Raw genomic sequence first — 20062 nt, 5'->3', positions numbered from 1 at the left:
TGGGATTGGGTTGTTGTTGTTGTTGTTTTTTTGTTTTTTTTGCAATGCCTGTTTTGTCCAAGAACAGCATGTGCAAAAATTATTTGACATAAATAAGTCTCTATATGCTCAACCCACCATTTACACTCCAACAATTAAGTGAATTTGTAGACATTACACAGACATTAAAAACAAATCTGACAGAAATTTAGATGTGAAGTGGCCAGAGTTTGTGTTACAAACTATTAGACTAGATTCCCACATGTGGATTTCACATTCACCTTGATAAAATAGCATTTTTGTATCTAAAATATTTTGATCTTCAGGATCCTCTTGCCCTGCTGGCCTCTTTTTAAAAATCAAAATATGTTCACCTATTTTAATGCATGTCTTGGCTGACTTTTTTTTTTAGTTATTCAAGATGACAATGCTGACTGGTTTAAGACCCCCCCCGGTCTGTTGTTTTATACAAAAGGTGGAGGTGCTAGAGGTGGAGGGCCTGTGGGCAATGCTGATGCAGCTTCCTCCTGCTTTTGTATTAAAGATGAGATTGATCCCACTCCTGTGAGACCTCATGCTGCAGTGGAATTCCTTGTTTTATCTCAGCACCAGACACTGAAAGGGAGCTACTGCATCTGCATGTCTGCAGAACCCTGTCAAAAAGCCAGTCCACTCACGTTTTACTCACTGGTTTTATAACGCAAACTGCTAATCAATAGTGGGAAGATGAGTGAAGGTGCGGAAGATATTTAAGCGGGAGTTTCTCTGCAGCTTTTTAGCAAGTCAGCAGTGACTCCTCATGCTGTTAAACGCTTATTGTCTCAATGTAAAGGTAGTTTGCGATACACGAATCCTCCAAACTCGTGTACTATGGCTATGCCTGTATCGCTATTTAAAGATTAAACGGATGACATCAGAGGTACACACACCGACTGAATTCGATTGGTTTGGTGCAAACGTGATGACACAAAAGAGTTGGGGCTTCACCTATAAATCTGCGCTCTCGCAAACCACCTCGCAGCGCGGACGAGAGGACTGCATCACTGTGGCAAGCACGCACGCTCGGTGGTCTTGTGGAATCATCCCCTCATCATTTTGTATCATGAGCGAGGTGAGCTCTCGACCTGTACGACCAACTTTACAGAGGATGTGTTAGGTTGTCTTCAGATTATAATCTTAGGTTCGTCAAAGATCTTAACTCGTCGTAAAGCATATGGAAAGTCATGGACCTAATGTTAACGGTATATAACTCAAAATTATACCCGTTTCTACTTCAGATGATGTTTTGAGCTTTCTCTGGTATTGTTCTTGTCATCATTTACGAGTTTTTTTTTTCCACGAAAACGTCGTTGTGTAAGTCTATTTTTAGAGAATGGTACAGGTCGAAGAAGAGGAAGTGTTGCAGTAGATATACTGTGCCAATTGTAAAGCTGAAAGACTGAAATATTCTCGATTCAGCAAAGGCTATGCACATTCGCCGTCTTTGATGCTTTAGACATCCAAAGTGACAACTGTCGTTCAAGCTTAGTCCAATTTAGGTCGTAGCCTACAGAAGCAACAGAATCACTGCTGACACACGAGTAAATAATATGCGCTAAACTGGAAGTCTTTAAGTTCTGGTAATATTTAGTTACGGTTTCATTGTTTTATGGACTATTGTAGATTATTGTAGTCTAATAACCGCCAAAAGGAGTACATATACTTGTCATGTGAGATAAAACGATAAAGTGGATCGTTTAGGTGAAGTAATTTCGTAAATACTGAGTTACTACAGTTATTATTTCTGACGAGGGATCACCTGAGATAATTATCACGCGCATACGCACGCATGCTTATCTGCTATAATTGCTCGGTATAGATCTACTGCTGCAGAGGTAACAGCGCGTCTTTAAAGGCAGGATTTAAAATCCTACATAAAGGATAAGCGAAAGGATTCCAAATGACCACATTTCATCAACACATATGAAATGTAAAGCAGCAACATCGCATGAGTGTATTGACCCTCCGCGAGCTTGACTGGCAAGCAAAATTATGAGTGAGAGAAATGCACGTTGAGTTGCATGGTAGGCAGGATAAGAAGCACTGTATCTCGTTGGAACAAAGTGTATGCTGAGTACAAGCTTTAGTAGACCCCTCTATGTAGCTGTTGCTCAAGAGAAAGAACCATATGCAGCACTGCCTGACTGAGAGACATGCCACTGACCAATTCCAATAGTACATTCTCGTCATAAGAGAGCCAACATAGAGATTACAGCAATGCTTCATTACTTTCTTTGTACACTGAACCAAAGGGCACTGTCTTGAACATGCCAATATGGATTGATGTGGAGTGCAGGTCTTTGTGCAGTGCATGTCTGCATTCAGAGGAATTTCCAGTTGCTTGATATTAAGGGAGATGTGTGAGTGTGTGCTTGTGTGTGTGTTTGTGTGTGTGTGGTTGGTGGTGGTGGTGGTGGGGGGTGGAGCTCTTTCAACTCCAGAGCAATGCTCATTCTCTGCAGGGTCCACACAGCTTGCTCAGCCCCGTGCTCACCCCTGCTCACCTGCTCTGGTGAGATGACCAGCTGCACCACAAGATAAGGTGACAGAATAGAGGGATGGTATCAAACGAATGCTGTGTAGTACGTTCTGCCAAAATGAATACACCCATACATTATATAGAGACCTTGCTGTGGTCATTGTGCACTGCTATCGAAAATATAATTACCTGTTTAGATTAGCTCGTATGTCTTCCACACTTAATGGTGGTAGTGCCTGCAGGGAATGAAAGTAAGTATAGAGAACGCAGTGAAATTTAAAAGAAAGAGATTGCACACCATCAGTGGTGACCTCCAGGCTCGTTAGAAGTTGATTGGTCTCATTAAGGGTCGATTGGTCTTCTCCTCTGCATTGAGGACTGTGCGACATTGGCAAACTTGTGCTGATGCCCCATGGGCAGAAAGCTGCTGAATCTGAGAACAGCATTAAATCTGAGCTGTCCGGATTTGGAGGGCAGGGCTCGGATGGCCTCTACCCATCCATTTTAAGCTGATTTTTAAATCGCTTGTCATTGCCATGTTGTAATGCATGGTGCAGGGCAGATTTTTGTATTTTATGGTGTAGGGTAGATTCACATTAGTCCATATCTGTAACGCTACATGATGAGGTTTGCTTGACTTTGTGGAAACTGTACTGTGTTGCTGATGACAACAAATCGCATGAAATCAGAAACATGATATTCTTAGTTACCACTGGGAAATAGCAAACCAGTATGCTGCATGTCCTGATGCCCCTTGCATCCTCACAGAGAGAGGAAATGCAACATCCACCTGCCCTGCTTCGCATACACCTACATGAGCTTGGTGAGCATTTTAGGTTATAATCATTTATACCTCAAACTTACAAGCTTACAAGCTTGAGCAGTGATGGAACCATGCTATCGGCCATTCATTCTATTGCTTTCTGTGCATTATAAATACTGCGATGCCCTACTGCATCTAGATCAGGTTAAATAAACATGATGTAGCCTGTTGTGTTGTAGTGGGAAGATGTTGGACCTAAATAGAATGAACACTTTATACAGCAAGACCTCTTGCAATACCGACAGTGGCTGCTGGACCAGATGGGAATCTGAAGCAACTCTTCAACATTACAAGCATTGGCAGTAATCGGGCACAACAACTGTTTGTGTACATTATGGTTCCATGGTCACGCTAATTATTAAGGAAACATATGAGTCACTCCTTTGGAAGACACATGCAATGCTGCAGGCATGGGGGATGGTATGACTCAACCAGCAATGCTCAAACCTCAACAGCTTCATGACACTCTCCCATCTGTGGGGATGTAGGCGCTTCAGCCGCAGTTCCTTGCTCACCAGTTTTCCCACTGGCCAGGCAATTTCTGGCATTGTAGCAGAGCTCTGATTGGCTCCCACAGTGCGCTGGCTCTGGCAGTTGCCGTGGGCGCACTATTCCAGAGGCACCTCCTGGGAGTGGTATACTGCTCGGCTCTCTGCCCTCTCCCGGGAGTGTCTGCATCCACGTACCGTATTGAGCCGCTTCTTAAAGCCACAATCAGCAGAAATGGGGGGGTTTCTTCTGCAGTTCCTTCCCTGTCAGAGAGGTGCGGGAGGCTGCGGGGAGCACTCCCAATTAGCAGGAAAACTTGGCCATGCCAGGGGCAGTTGAATGAAGGACTGGTGAGGCAAACTAGACTCCTCTCAGCATTCGGAGCCCAATTCAGCAGATTAAAAAGAGACTAGGGTGAATTAAATCCTGCTTTAGAAAGCCTGGGTCTGACATCTTTGATGGAATTGGAGCAAAACAAACAGAAATGAGTCCTGTTTGCAGAGGGTGAAATATAAATAGCAGAGAGAAGCCACTTCTTTTATGACTGGTCAGCACTGGTAGCATAACAAGATTTATTTACACACAGATATAGTGGGAATAAAGTAAAGGAAGCCTAGTCTTCTAATAAAGAAACGCTATGTATAAAATCCTTTTATGAGTCAGTTCCACGACTTTTATATAAGACTCCTCCACAGTTTAAAAAAATGACATCTGACTGTGCACTTTTGCCATCATACATCGAGACAAGATTTAAACTAGTGATTCATGCTTCTCCCTGCCCCAAGAATTCCTCACAGCAAGAACAGATTCCTCTCCGATTATCCGCAGTCCATCTAAACCATCATCGGCACTGTCAGGGATTGCTCATACCGCTGGGAAGGCAATTGCTAGCAACCAGGCCAGTGGTAAATATCAGCAGAAAGGAGGGATGTGGGATGAGGGGCAAACAGGTGGATGGAGAGGTAGTGGATGACCACAGAAGGAGCGAAGAAAGCGGCAATACAGGCCGAGAGAGGCTTTGAAGCTCCTCCTGGTTGTGTTGGCTGCTAGCTTCCTACCTACAGCGTGGAAGCCCACTCCTCACCAGTCGACAGGCAAGCCCGGCTGGCCCGAAGGCGGGTGTGTCCTCTGCCGATGACTAATCTGGAGGAGTGCTGAGGGCACCGGAGCCGGCCTGCTGCAGCTGCCGGGGCTAAATATTTGATGAGGCCGTGCTTTTTGCATCATTAGATTTGCCTGGGTGATCTCGACAGGAAAAATGCACAGCGGGCGTAGCTTATGCCAACGCTCTGAATCGAACTCAAGTGTGTGCCGAGAGGCCACTAGTGTGAACAGGTCAAACAGGATACGATGCCTTCTTGTGAGAGAGGCACATGACAAGGCAAATGATGTTTTCAGAAGTAGGCAACATTCAGACATATGCTACTTTCACACCTTCCCATAATTAGATATCCACATCTCCCATTCTTGAGTCTTTCTCTTCTGCTCTCTCTTCCTCTCCTTCTCTCTCTCTCTCTCTCTCTCTCTCTCTCTGTCTTTCTCTCTCTCTTTTTATCTCAGATGTTTATTTGCTGGATGATGAAAACTCCTAGAAACATTTTCATAGGCTTCAGCTGATCCACAACGCAATACTAGCTAAATCTCACTAGCCCAATTTAATCACTGTGCATCTGTTAAGTGGAGTCATGTTTACCCAAAGGGAAAACTGGAGTCAGCAACTCTACTGTCTGTATACAGAGGTCAGTATTAAAGACCCAAAACAGTTACCTAAAAAGAGACCCGTGCACAGTGATGCATAAACAGCGAGTGAGAAACAAGGATGACTTTGAACCATTTTTATTTCACAGTCACTTCTCCAAGGTCACTCCAAACTTGCTTTTCTCCTTTGTCTCACTGTGGCATTTTTCATAGTGACTGCGTGGGCATTTACACATGAAAGGACCGAGCCAACCAGAACAAAGAAACACTGCACTGCCGTCACTGCCGTAATAGAACAGAGATTTTCACTCAGCTTTTATTTTCACTCTTAAAACTGAGAATACAGAGGCAACAATTGTGTAGGCATTGCTTTCCTTACAGAATCATCTAATAGCCAATAAAACATTGAGAAGTAGCATTTCGTTTAGCTGGTCCAGCTTTTGGGGTTGGAAAGACGATGGCGGCAGAGAATATGAAACTATTTACATACTGAACAGCTGTAGTGCCAGCTGATACCCCCTATATTTGGATGCTGGAGGCACAACACTTTCTATTTGTTTGAAGGAATGCACTTTTGATTATTTGATTCTGATCCATGATATCCGGGAGGGGATGTTATTACTGAGCTGACGCACACTGATCAAGAGTTTACAAGAAACTCAAGCTGATCTCATGCAACCAGCAAGAAGATTTTTGGGTAATTAAGGAGCCATGTACACATGAGCCTCACCCAGCAGTGCAGTGTGTGCTTTTCACAGTGCTGTCGTGGCTGAAAGTCTTGCAAGCAAATCTCGGAACATGTTTAGTATAGAGCTGTTTCCTTTTTGGTCTGGGAGCTTGGCATGTCTTCAGGAAAAAAAAAAAAAGAGAGAAAACAAGAAGGAGACTATAATGATTTTTTTTTAAATAAAGATTTTTATGGCAGTCGGCCTAGCTCTGAATGTTCAAAAGCTGATTTACAAACAGCTAGACTGGATACCGTAACACGTTGTCGTTCATTAAATGCAACATACATATGACATTCAGATGATATTATGTAATTGAAAATGACATATGTCTTACACGTCGGCTGTAACTCACATTGCTTTTGTAATTGTTTTGAGTTGCTCTTAATGTGCCAAGTATGATACCTTCCAATTTCAGCCTTAATTCTTCCCATTAGTTTGAACCATCTGTTATCCTTCAAATTTGTCACTTTGTCTGTGTATGAACAGAAGGCCGCTTTCTCTCTCTCTGTTGTGCTGCTGTAGTCATCTGTGGCCTAGTTGAGAGTCGCCCGTTTAAATTGTTAATAGATGATGAGCACAGCTCGAGACCCCTCTAGAGCACTCAAGCTGCCAAAAGACCCAAAATAGCTCGACAAACTGCCTGGATAAAAACATTGTTTATTTATCCCTTTAATCCCCTCATTCTTTTCACGGGTGAGGAATCTCTGGGAGGTGATGGCAATTGTTTATGCTTTTATTTTGGAATGCTTAAGGGGTGGTTCCTTTGTGTTTATTTGAATTCTTACGGATCAAAAGGAATCTGTCAGTTGAGTGAGTTGCGTTGACTCAGAATAAAGCCAGCATGGGGTCCCAGCTCCAGTGAGCTCATGGGTATGGCTGCGATTGGAGAAGCACACTAAGAGCCAAACCCTTCTGACAAATTTATACGCAGTACTTTTTATACCCTCCAGATATGCTTTATAAACGCATGACAGTCCTGGAATTTAGATCACCACCACTAACTGACAAAAGATGATTAAAATCAATTGTTAATTGATTAAAATCACCAAGCACTCTGCAGGTGCTGCTGGTGATTCTAACAGTAGTTTTGCGTGTTTTATAATGCTGTAGATCAACATTTAGCTGGGAGCAGCTCAGCCTAGATTAGTGTAAATCGATTCAGATCGCCCGGGACTGCTGGGGAGGAATGGGTTAATCCCTGCAGCCCAGAGGGCATGACGTGGCACGACTTCCTGTGGTAGATGGTCGTAACAGGCTCAGGAGTACCGAGCCCTGGACTGCAGCGGTTTAAACGTGCTGCCCTGGAGCTGCTCTGCGTGCCGAGTCGCACAGGCCCCGAGCAAAGTGCCGTTTGTGACAGGGCACGCACCTCCGACCTCTGCGAGCGGCAGAAACACCGAGCTCTCACCTCACACACCGTCACACCCATTCAAGCAGTAGCACTCAGTGGAGTCCAAGTTCCCTGGCATCTGTGAATCGAAATCGATTACTGAACATTTTACAGGAGCAAGCACGTACCAAGTTACCAAAGGGTGTGAGCAAACCTTTTCCCTCTAGCCTGGATTTTTTGTTTGTTTGTTTGTGCTGCTGGATTGGCTGGCTTGCCTGTTCTCCCTGTGCTTCTGGCTTATCTGCTCTGTGCACCACCTTACTGCCACCATCAGGTCAGTGCCGTTTCATCCACGCAGGAGAAGAGCATTCAGTGTTCTCTAACCTTCCTTGCACATTCTGCTTGGTCTGTGCTGCTTGCCAGTTTAAAACATCGAACAGTCCCGACTTGAAAGCATAAGCAGAAGAGGCTGTAGAAAGCGCAGAGGAGGAAGCAGTACACTAGTGTACTCTAGCACAGGGCGGAGGAGGAGATCTATAGCTCTTGCCGCACTTCTCCTCACCTGCTGCTCTGTATTTCCAGCAGCTACGCGTCCCCGTCGATGGGAAGCTTCACTTTCCTCGTTCTGAATTTTCCTGCCGCGGGAGAGAACCATGGCTTGGTTTCCCTCCTGATCTCTGCTCTTATGGCGAGGCACCACTCATTTTTCTCACGGAGGCAACACTGATGGAGGAGGGTGGAGGCACACACAGAGTCAAGACAGCTGATTAGAATTCCAGCTCCTGGCCCACTTGGGGCTTCCTCGTCAGGGATAAGACACCGTTGGCCCCCAATCGCCATTAAAACACACACCAGCTGTTCTGTTGTGGAAACAGTCAGAGATATTTCACCCTGCTGGGATGAGTACAGTCAGCCAGCTCACAATATAACACCCATCACAGTTAATGTGTCACATGTTGATATATTGTGATGCATGATGACATCATCATTTGGATCACTATAGTTCATGTTCGAAACATGTTCAGGAATTAAAAACTAGATTAAAAAAAAACTTGACTTTTTAAAAATTTCATTAAAGTATTAAAGCATTAGCCAGTAATGTAATTTGACAACTTGAATATTCACTGCCAGACCTGTGTGCCATCTACCTCTCAGTTGTTATAAACAGGTAAATGCGTAAATATCAATCTACCGGTTCAAAACTGTGAAAAATGGAATCGCTATTGAACAATGTATTGTAGTATCAGCACAGAGCTACTGGACTTAATGTACTCTACCATTATGGAATCCCTCACTCAGCAATGCTGCAGCTACCACTAAATTAAAATGAGGAATGTTTTCATGACGCCAGCTAGCTTTCTAATACCTCTTATTCATTATTACAAACATTACCAAATTTAGATGAAACATTTCTCATTTGACTTTACTTGTGTTTATGACATAATGTGAAAATTTCTTATGCAAGCTTAAAACATGCCGCATTGTGCAATGGGCATTCTGACAACCATCCTGTAGGGTTACTCCAGCTCCGTATTGGTATTAGCAGTAAACTGGTCTCTGGTCTCTGGCACTTTGTGTGAACACATGGTGTTTGCGAAGGTGGAGCAGTCTCCTCTGCCTACCAGTGTGTGTGTGTGTGTGTGTGTTTTTTTTTTCTGATGAAGGCTTTCCCTCCACACCACTTGCTGATTGTTGCAGTCTGTCCACTTCACTGCAGTCTCGTCAGTGTCTCAGATGATAATGGATGTTAATTAAGACCCAACCTGACTATAGTCTCTTGTGTTGTCTTCAAGACCTTCGGTTATTCATTTATTATTCAGATGTATGAATAGATTTGGAGCAATGGTGTGTGCCAACCAACCCTACACCCCTCTGCCCGCACACACACACACACACACACACACACACACACACACACAGTGCTTCAACACTGTGCAACACAATGTGCAACACCATGAACCATCTGTTTAACTGAGTTTACATGGCACACGTTCAGCTGAGTGCTTCCTTTTCCCTCCCCTGGTCCTGCTCCTGGTCCTGATCCTGGTCCCGCTCATGGTCCCGCCCCTGGTCCTGCTCCTGGTCCTGGGCCATGTTGTGGACTGTTCCACAGCAACCCTAGCAGTACTGTACCTCCACAGGTCCGCCTGCCACCTTCCATCCGTGGTTCACTCGGGTGGAGGGACAAGTGCCGAACATATGTATCTACATGTTGTCTGGGACCCAACGCTGCAGCAAACCTCACACACATTGCTTTTACATCAGTGGAGCCGCTTATGTCACCCAAGTGACCAGTGTTATGAATGCCATGTAATCACATTTATGGCAAGGATCATTAAGCTCAGAGTGGGGACTTGGACTGGCTCATCATGGAGAGCTAAGTCTCTCTGCTTGCGGCAGAGGGGAAAGCACCTCCCCTACTGTCTCTCTCCAGTGTTTGCTCAGATAAACAGGATTAGATCCTGGGGGTGGGTGGTGGCGGGGGTATTTTTCTGCAGTGAGGAGAAGCTCCCTGACACTCCTCCTCTGCAGAGAATGAGTTTCCTCTCATCACATAAAAACGGGAGGGGGCTTCAGCTGTGTGTCCAAAAATGTGATGTGTGTATACATTTGTCCTTGTGTGACATTCAAATACATTGACCAAATGAGCTGGAATGTCTAGATTTCCTAATGACAGGCAAATATAGCTAGTTAATATTGATCAGTACTCAGGATGGACTGTTTTTTTTTTCTCAGGGTTTGCGTTCTCTCTGAAGTGGTGGTGTTCCCCTCAGCATGCTCATATTCATTCATACAATCCAGTATTCCCTTCTGCACTTAATGTGTCGCTAAAATGCTTCTCCTCCAGTGCAGAGGATGGTGTCTCCTTATGCAATCTGACATGGCAGGGAACCCCCCCGATCCCAGATCCCCGATGTTACCGGGACTGTATTAAGGAATTCATATCGGAGCTCCCTTCCCCCTGGACCAGGAATGATAATGGCTTCTTAATGCGGCACAATAACGGAATGATTTGTATCAGCTGCAGAAACACCACCAGAGAATGTGTGAGCCAAGTGACCGTGACCAGGCGCATGTGAATCCACTCACGTCTCTAATCCCCCCACCCCCCCACCAAACACACACACACACACACACACACATTCTTATGCTAATGAAACACATTTATCCAAAGCCAGGAAGACAAAGATAGAATTGAAGACAGTGCAGATCGAGGCTTCGGAGACGAGTGGGAGAAAGAAAAATAAGATGGGGAAACGGTGCCAACGCTTTGCCACTAATCCTCCCCTCCCTGCACATTATGACACCATTTATTATGCAACCGGATCCATGCAGCGCGCAGTCACTGAGAAGAGAGCAGCCGTGAAGAGCAGGCGTGGGGCTGGTGCCACCCCACTTCAGCAAATCTACCAATGTGTGTGTGTGTGTGTGTGTGTGTGTGTGTGTGAGTAAGTGCCTGTGTATGTGTGCTTACCCACATTGGGTCTCAGACAATTAGTGTCATGCATGGAGAGATATTTGTACAATTACAGGAGTGCAGCGTTGTGTTGAGGACAGATTAGATCAGGATTTATGACGACCCTTAGCGCCAGTTTACTGCACACAGGTTAAGTCTTGTTGTAGATTAAAATTCACTGTGGATTCACTCTCTGAAAATCCCTTTCAATCCAGGGTAGTCTTAATCTGTGTTTTGAAAGCCAGCCAGGTGTATCCATGCCAGATATGTTTTCAAGTGTGTGTGTGTGTGTGTGCGCGTGTGCATGTGTGTGTGCTCGCAAACTGGACACGTGTGACATCACAACAAAGGAAGAAACGATGTGTGCTTACATTTTCAATTCTGATTATTGACAAGGCTACTGTATCTGTTAAAGGCTATCTGTATCTGTTTGATAATATCTCACATTACATTATTGCTCTTGCAGTGTTACTATGCCATCAATTACAGTGTAACAAACTGAATAACCATAACAATGTGCAACAATGCATTGATGCTCTGAATATTATGCATACAGAGTACAAAATAAGTATAAAGTGGCAATAATTGCTGCACTTTGTTAATTGATGGCACAGTTATACTGTAACAGTGGTGATGTAATGTGTTACTTATGTCTTGTAATTATCAATTCATGGCTTACATAAATATATGTATAAATATAAAATATGTATAAAATGTGAACCACATAGTACTCTTGAAGATTGATGCTGGTTGAAGTTGTTTTGTGCAGCCACAAAACTACACTAAATTACATTAACTACATTGGCTTAATCTCCCTTGTTATGTTATCCTTGTAATTAATTACTTTTAATTTCTTTTATTCCATATGCAGGCCTTCTGGCAAGCATACTGCATTTTGTACTGTATGCTTGCATACTTCTCAGTTTGTGTGTGTGAGTGTGTGTGTGTGCGCGGGCGTGTTTGTTAAAAGTATGCTTTATGGCTCTAAGTTGGAAATGGAGGGTCATCGGATGCCTTTCGGCTGGGATCAGCCGGTCCGTAGCAGGGGCTGTGGTGTTTGTGCTGAGGGCCAGCAGGGCAGTGAGATGGCAGCGTGCCAAGCCCTCTGCTCCCACGGGCCCGCAGGCTTGGGCATCGCCGCATCAGCCCTGCTCTGAGCAGCGCCTCCTTACATGATGGAGTGCCACACTGACACAGGAGGAGAAAAAACACCAGCAGGAACCCACTTCCATGTTCCTTCCATGCTGTTCCATGCATGGCTACTAAATGGAGGAACAGATGGGTTTGCGTGGAAGTGGGTTTCCCTTGCTAGCCTGCACCCAGAGCAGGGGGAAGAGAGGAGATCTTCCCTGGCCTTCGTTTCTCTCCCTCGGTGGCATGGCTTCAGAGCAGAACATCGAAAGATTCCCATGAATTATTCAGGACGCAATGTGCAATGGCAGCAGTGTCAGTCTTGTCTTTGGTGCTTAAGTGGTGAGGCGCTCTCTGGCATACAGGAATTCCACTTCTCCTGTCTCATGCCGGCCTCCCCTCAAAAACCTACCGACATCACCATGAGCCACTTTGTTGTCACTGTAGCAGTTTCTTGTATGCTGTTTCATATGGCATAACAATATTGGGATGTATCAAATATATACCACATACTGCTGTTTTTATTATTATGTGAGCATGTATTAACTTGCATCAACCTGCCCTTTTCTGTTTGCGGTTGCAGAGACAAGGTTCCGGGGCAGCAACTGGAAACACCAAACCTTTATCGGGTCAAGGTAAAGTCCTTCTAATATTCGGTCTGGAGCTGATTTAAAAGGGTCCAGTCATTTCCTTTGCTGCTTTTCCCTGCTGGGCGACTCTGTCCTCGTGAATCCGTTGACTGCCCCCCCCAAAAGCAATGTGAGGAGTGATCCGACTAATCAGCCTTCATCCATGCCAATCTCATCTCCATGCCATGCACAGAAGAAACAGCAAGGCTGGCATGCTCTGCAGGGTTCCCGCACAACGTACCCTCAGGCCCTCGAGTGAGAGGATCGCGCCTCTTACATGTACTCGCCGGTACACATCCGGCTGCGGCACATGGGTAGAGGTCCATCTGAAATGTACGGATGGCATGGTTTATTGTTCCGCAGTTTAAAACCCCTCGAAACGTTCAGCTCAGAAAATCATTTCTTGGAGTGACGAACAGAAATCCACTGAATGTGTTTAATGCCAGATCAAGGCATTTTTTAAACTGTTTTCAATGTCCTTGTGCTGTTTTGAGGAATTTCCAGCATAAATTGCATATTCAAATTATGAAACTGTTAAAAGTGGCCTCTTTGTAGGAAAATAGGTAGATAGACATTGCCAGGTGCATATGCATGCTACCTTTGCAGTATAAATGCAATAGTTTATTGGCTCCCTTCAAAATGTGTTATGAAAAAACATAGACTCACAATCTCATGTCATTTTTGGTCTTAAGATTACCTCTCGATGAGTCCATATCCCTGTGTGATGGCCTGTTTTGAGAAACAGATCCCTTTTTCCTTGTTTCTTTGATGGGACATGATGCTGAATGTGCAGAACTGGTGTGACACCTATGGTCTCTATTGCTTTAGTCTGCCTGTGTAGCTCCTTATGGTGCCGTGAATGGTAAGGAGCAACTTATAGTAATTTTCACAATACGTTTCAAAGATACCTGCTCATAGGGTGATATGTGAAGGCTATTCTTGAGGAGATCCAGGTCAGCCTTTGTTGGTCATATGAAGTTTTTTTTTAATTAGTTTTTTCTTCAGAGAACTTGTTTAGGTTCAGACCATTTGTTAAGATGGTTAATTTTAATATGGAGCAGGCACTAAAGCACAGCTATTCCTGCGCACAGATGCATCCAAGAAGGACATCCCTGCTGAGGACTTTGACATCGACATGGATGCCCCTGAGACTGCAAAGGCTGCTGTCGCCATCCAGTCGCAGTTCAGGAAGTACCAGAAGAAGAAGCAGGATGTGAAGTCCTAGGCTGAGGAGGGACACACCCTCTGGAGGCCCTGGAGTACCATTGTTTGGGCTGGCTGTTTGCATGTCTAATAAACCATACCATAGTGGACTTGTGGGTAGGGATGGGGGTACTTGGGGTAAACGGACTAGAGGCATAACATTAATCATTATCCTGTCTGTCACTGATATCTACCTGGATTAATAAATGTTATCATTTCAGATTTGATTTCTCTGTCCAATTAGCTTTTAGGTCTTTTTAATCCTTCTATGCCCTAATTTGTGTATTGATTTTGATTTCAAATGTGTTCTGATCTGTTCAAATATGTTCTGAAAACTGCTGTCTCAGTTGCACCCATCGATGTTAAAGATTTTTTTTAAAAACATTGCACCCGGGCCTGCTTTCAAATATGTGATCCATTCATTGCTTGGAAACACAGCGAGATATTTAATGTACTGACAGTGTGAAGCTGTGCTATGACTGTTTCCCAGAGGCAAAATGCTGAAAGTCGACATATTGTGGAGGTTTACCATAATTTTTATGTCAGGGAGTCACCTGGCCCTAACCTGCTGGAATCATTTCATCCCATGTGGCTAAAGCGTTTTGTTTCAGGGCCAACAAAGCCACTCTAGATGAGCTAGCTGATGGATCCTGGATGCTGTTACGAGCCACTGAAGCCGTGACTACCGCATTTATGTGACTTCGTTAGTGAGGCAACTGATACCTAGACACAACGCTTCTTCAAGCGGTATTCTTTCCCCTTTCACATTCATAGTGTTGTATTTTTTTCCACCACTGTTCATTATTCTTCTAACTGTAGGCAGTGGCATCTTGAGTAATCACTTTGTTTGTGATACAACCTTCATCATTTCCTCTAAACTTTGTTTTACCAAATGTGACATGTACTACACCATTATCAGACACTTTGAAATGATATACAAGCCGAATACAAATGAATAAATATTGGGAAGAACTGACTAGATGACTGATATATATTTGACTTTAAATCGCTAAACTGAACCCAACACCTGACCTTGAACTGGACGTCCTTTGCGTAATCTCACCGTCTTTGTCTTCTTTACCGAAGTGGTCCAGAGTAGAGTAGTAAAGTTGCTGTTCAAGGCGCAGTGTTAGGCAATTTCTCATGAGCTTGCAGCGAACTCCCGACCCTGTCTAAGTGTATCGATCTGTCCGTGGGACTTAATTGTTTTTGGAGCAATAACGTTGAAGAGCCCCATCAAAAAGACAGGCTACTTTCCTCCTGTAGAGAGAAATATAACTGTATATAATATTACCGGGGGGGGGGGGGGGGGGGGGGGGGGGGGGTACTAATTAAGTACTGTGTAGACATAATATTTTCTGTCATCTAGAAGCAAATGGCTTTGCACAAGAACAACCTATGATATTGCAGTGTAATTTTATAATTCTTGCACTGTCGATTAAAAGGACAGCAGGGTCTGCTGTATTCAAATTTTAAAAATCTATGAAATTATCATTTTAAAAACATCCTTTTTTCTGAGGCTAAGAAAATAGCATCTGAGTACCTCTGATTTGCTCTGAGGCCGAGCTACGATCCAGGACAAGCTGTACGCAGGGATATCACATATCTAGGAAATCCGTGCACTTCGCGTTGACTCCACTGCATGGGAGTCAGGTCAGACCGTGACAATGTACTGCTTGTGTTCTACTTTTTAACACAATTCTTCTTACTATTTGTGGGACCGAGTGCCAAACTGGGTTTATATTAACAAAACAGTCCTGCTAGTTCTGTGATCTAAAAAGAACTCTTCTCAGCCAAAATCAAACTTCAATCATAATGATGGAAGCAGCAAAACCGAGAAAAACAGGGCACTTGTAGCAGCTGCATCAGAAACACTAAACGCTCGAAAGCGCTTCCAAAATGACTAACCAGTGTATTGTGGGTGGTTCACAATTTTGGAAGTCTACCGTTTCGCAAAAAAAATATATATAAATAAATAAATAAAAAATAAAAAATAAAATAAAATAAAAGTACATTGTGTTTGTATGCTAAACACCAGTCCTCCTCCACAATCCATCAGAGTGCTGTCGAAAGTGTGAATACTGCGTGCATAGATGCTTTTCACATTACTCATAGCTGAACTTTGAACTTTTAAAGATAGTCATCACGGAGTGCCAAGTTGAATTGTAGGCTCCGGTATAGGCATGAGCAACCGGCTAAACTTAGAGAAAACGCAAAAATAACGCCCACTTGCAAGAAACCAGAGCAGTGAGGATGCCGACTAGGCATGTCAAGATCAATATTAGTGATTCATCGCACTAAAGCCATACCCTCCAAATATTCAGAGACGCTCACAGCAGATATTTATTTCTGTTTGCCAGATCTATAAGGGCCTTAAATCTCTACTTTATGGCATAGAATTAATAGCAGACTTAGTTCAACAAAACCGAATTTTAACATTCCAGTCCATGTTGCAATAATTTGGAGCACTTAAAGGGAAGCCCTAAAAACGACTGATGCACCCCCTAGATTTCACCCTGCAACACTAGCTGCAGGCGGCCCTCGCTCAAGTGGCTGCTGACAGCTCCTTTAGACTTCAAATGGAGCAGGCGAGAACGTTTAATGCAGCGTAATTAAAAGAGATAAACCACGTGTTGTCCATTCCCAGATGCAATCGCTGTCTGGCGCCTGACAGCTCCGTGCTTGTCGCGGAAGACCAGAAGACAGCACATCAGTCTTTATTTACGACAGCGGTTAATAACGCTGAGTGACAGTGCGTAAATCTGTGCCAGCTCGTTTAATTTGTTGCGGGCTTCATAGGAGGAAGGCGAATGTAGTTGTCGCACAGAGTAATACATTTCCCCATTACCCAACGTCGGTTATATAGAACCATCAAACCAATTTTCAGTGCAAGCATTTGGAGAAAGGGCCCTGCCGAAACCTTCGCAATCAACAGCAGCACCACTTGCCCGGCAGAAGCGAAACGCCAGGTTCAGGGGAGACGCTCTGTTTTGTCGAAGTTGCATTCCTGCTGCACTTTAGAATACAAGCCGCGTGGGTCTTCCCCAGATAACCTCGTCACTCAAGCCTGAGTATAGACGTGCACGGGACGTTAATTGTGTTCATATGGCTGTGCTGTTCGTATCTGTGCTGATTAAAGAGCATTCTCTATCCCGATCCATTTTCTTTATAATCATCGTAGGCGCCATCGTGCCATCACGATTAATCCATCTTTGTCATTTGCGGCACTGGACAGGTAAATGTTAGGCATACAAAACTTGGAGATATCTGGGGAACAACCTTTTATTAGTCAATTGGAACTGCATGGTAAATCTTTATTGGAGTGACAGCTGTGAACACCCTGTCCAAAAACATAAACAAAACAAAAAAACATCTGTATAAGAAGTTTAACAGGAGGGGGATCTTCTAATGAAATATACTGGCATTTGATCTCACAGCATTCTTAATCATTCCTCTTCCTGCAAGACAAAGTTCATTGCAGAGCTACAGTTACAGATTGCACACAAACCTTAAATATTCACATAGAATCCGATTCTCATTCTTTAAGGGTATTCTCTTCAGATTGTCTCGGGTATTTTTTTCCCTGTAGAGGAGCACGACCGCAATGCAGCAAAAATAAATCTAGTGAACACAAGCGAGTGCCCTGCAGACGTTACCTAGTGCACAACGCACAGGGGGTTCATGAGCAGACATTTTCTAGTGCAGAGGGAAGCAAACTATTAAGAATAACCTCCCCTGGACATAAAATCAATATTTACCTTGTAAACAACCAGTGGTAATTTACACCTGAATAAACAGTTTCAGATCGTCTGCCCCTTAAAGTCATATGCTCACAACATAGGTTAGATACAGTACAGTATAAAGCAAAAGTATTTCAGTTTTTTTTTTTTCCATATTGCACCATTAGAGAATGGGACACAAATAGTCGTTAACCAAGACTCAGTTTCCTAGGTAAAACAATATATGTGCAAACTGACTAAGGACTTTATTAATCAAATCAAATCTTTCCCTGTAATATCCACAAATAAAAGTGATTTCTCATTTAATATATATATTTATATATTTATAGTCATAAGAATACTAAATCTTCACATTTGATCATTTCATAGTGAAAAAAAATTACCAGCTGGACAGTCCAGCTATTATCATCTTCTTTATGATCATTGTATTTTATTGGTCAGTCCCCATGCACCCATAGGAAGTTTAAACTTTAAAACGCAACAATCTGAAAACAGTGACAACTTTGGAACAGTGGTGATCACTTCTCTCTCTCAACCTTCACATCCTAATCTTCATTCCATTATTTTATATCAATTAATCAATTACACAAATAAATTTCAGTAGAAAAAAACCTAATGGGCTTCCAGCCATCATTTTGTGCACACTAAATGCTAAATAATAATAATAATAATAATAATAATAATAATAATAATTCTCAAATAAACCATGTTAGCAATCTCCATTTGAAGTAAGTTTTAAATAAGTGAATTCACATGTTTAAAAAAGCTTAAAGAAAGTAAACATTACGAATTAAAATGGCCCTTCTGTGAGGAAAGGCGTCTATGTACAAATGTTTGATGAGAGTCTGTTTTTGCTCTGGAGTAGAATTTGGATGGGGAGTGGGGTGTGAGGGGATTTGGGGGTGTGAAGGTCGGGGTGTGTGTTTGTGTGTGTGTGTGTATGTGTGTGTGTGTGTGTGTGTGTGTGTGTGTGTGTGTGTGTATGTTTGTGTGTGTGTGTGTGTGTGTGTGTGTGTGTTTGTATGTGTGTTTTGGAGTCCGGTCCATGCTCTGGGTTATACCAGTGTGTAAGACTTTGCGTAGGGGTTGCTGCTCTGTTTTAAGTGTCCTCTGGAGTCTAAGAGGGATTCCTGCGAGGTGCTGAGTTTGGCGGCCTGGGCCAAGTCCGAGCCGGCCTCTCTCTGGGGCAGCGTGGAGGCAGAGCCTGGCTGCCACTGCTGGGCCTCCCGGCTGGCGGGCACCTCCATTGGCGTGGGCGCCAGTAGGCTGGGCCGCTTCAGTGAGCGGCTCTTCTGTGGCTCCAGGCATGCCTGGCCCATCGCCGCCTCACGAGGCCCGCCTGATGCCCCACGGCTCAGCAGGAAGTCCATGCGCAGGTACGGCGGCAGGTGCACCAGCTCGCCCCCTGCAGGAGGACAGATGGCAGGATTCAGCAATGCATTGCCACCTTTCATGGTGAAAAAGTGCCTTAGGATGAAGTTTGAGTACAGCAAAAAATATATAGCTTTTCAACATTATATTATATATATAGACAGACGATCAAGGCAAGTTATTAAATTTATGACCAAGAAAAATCATAGCCTGGAGACACCAGAAAGCACAGTTCGTTAAGCAGACGGAGAGTACATTTTCAAGATGCTAACTTTTTGTGTTGTACACTCCAGGAACCTGATTGCTCTTTCCTGAATATATTTCATGATTCAGGTTATTATGCTGCACTCTACTAAAGTAGACTAATAGTCTGAAATTAGAATCCATACACCCACCTGGCCTGTGGGCCTTGGGGACGGCCATATTCATGACCCGGCAAGCATCCTGCGGTTTGGGCGGTGAGGCTGTGAAGCGACAGATGCCTGACTCAGACGGTGTGCTGGAGGTCAGGCTGTCTGTGTAGTCGTTGGTGCCGGCCGTCATCTGCTCCGAGGACGTGTCCGAAATGAAGCATTCGGTGATAGTGAACTTGGCGTGCCGTAGCTGCTCCTCCATCTTAGCGTGTTCGTAGGCACGGGCCAGCTCCTCATAGGTGGATGAGGCGCTCTCAGTGGACACCATGCTGCTCCGGGCACGGTCTGAACGCGCGAGGGGACAGGCAGAGAGTGCAGATACAGGACTTTATAGTGAGAGCCCAACTCTAGTTGTAAAGGGCTGGTGTCCAGATCAGTCAACCAAGTTCCTGCTCATACACACCTAATACACCTCAAATTTAACCGATGAGTTGAATGAAGTGTGTTTGAGGAAACCTGACATACTGGGCTGGAATCCCAGCCTCCAGGACTGGAGTTGCTCTGTTGAACATGCACTGCTATCAGCATAAATGAAGTGTGAGAAACAAACCAA

At 44.0% G+C, this 20062-nt stretch overlaps 2 protein-coding genes across 7 annotated transcripts in view; one reads left to right on the top strand and one right to left on the bottom strand.

The window, feature by feature from the left end:
* Positions 1-936: 936 nt before the first annotated feature.
* pcp4a (Purkinje cell protein 4a) lies at positions 937-14961 on the top strand. The gene is made up of 3 exons (XM_027015462.3): positions 937-1090; positions 12737-12788; positions 13874-14961. Exons 1-3 carry the CDS (start codon positions 941-943, stop codon positions 14005-14007), a joined length of 336 nt encoding a protein of 111 aa, XP_026871263.2. The 5' UTR covers positions 937-940; the 3' UTR covers positions 14008-14961.
* Positions 14962-17246: 2285 nt separating this feature from the next.
* The window catches only part of dscama (Down syndrome cell adhesion molecule a), a 58984-nt gene continuing 56168 nt past the window's right edge, over positions 17247-20062 (bottom strand). For all 6 annotated transcript variants that reach the window (XM_081702098.1, XM_081702096.1, XM_027015457.3 and 3 more), the window contains 2 exons: positions 19492-19794; positions 17247-19130 (listed from right to left, as the gene is read on the bottom strand). In XM_081702098.1, the coding sequence (XP_081558224.1) occupies positions 18781-19130; positions 19492-19794 (653 nt within the window). In that variant the 3' untranslated portion in view covers positions 17247-18780. The remainder of the gene's footprint in view (positions 19131-19491; positions 19795-20062) is intronic.

The sequence above is a fragment of the Electrophorus electricus genome, chromosome 19 (assembly GCF_041902795.1).
Source record: "Electrophorus electricus isolate QZ-2024a chromosome 19, ASM4190279v1, whole genome shotgun sequence".
Classification (NCBI taxonomy): Eukaryota; Metazoa; Chordata; class Actinopteri; order Gymnotiformes; family Gymnotidae; genus Electrophorus; species Electrophorus electricus.
This window is presented reverse-complemented; position numbering and strand designations above follow the sequence as displayed.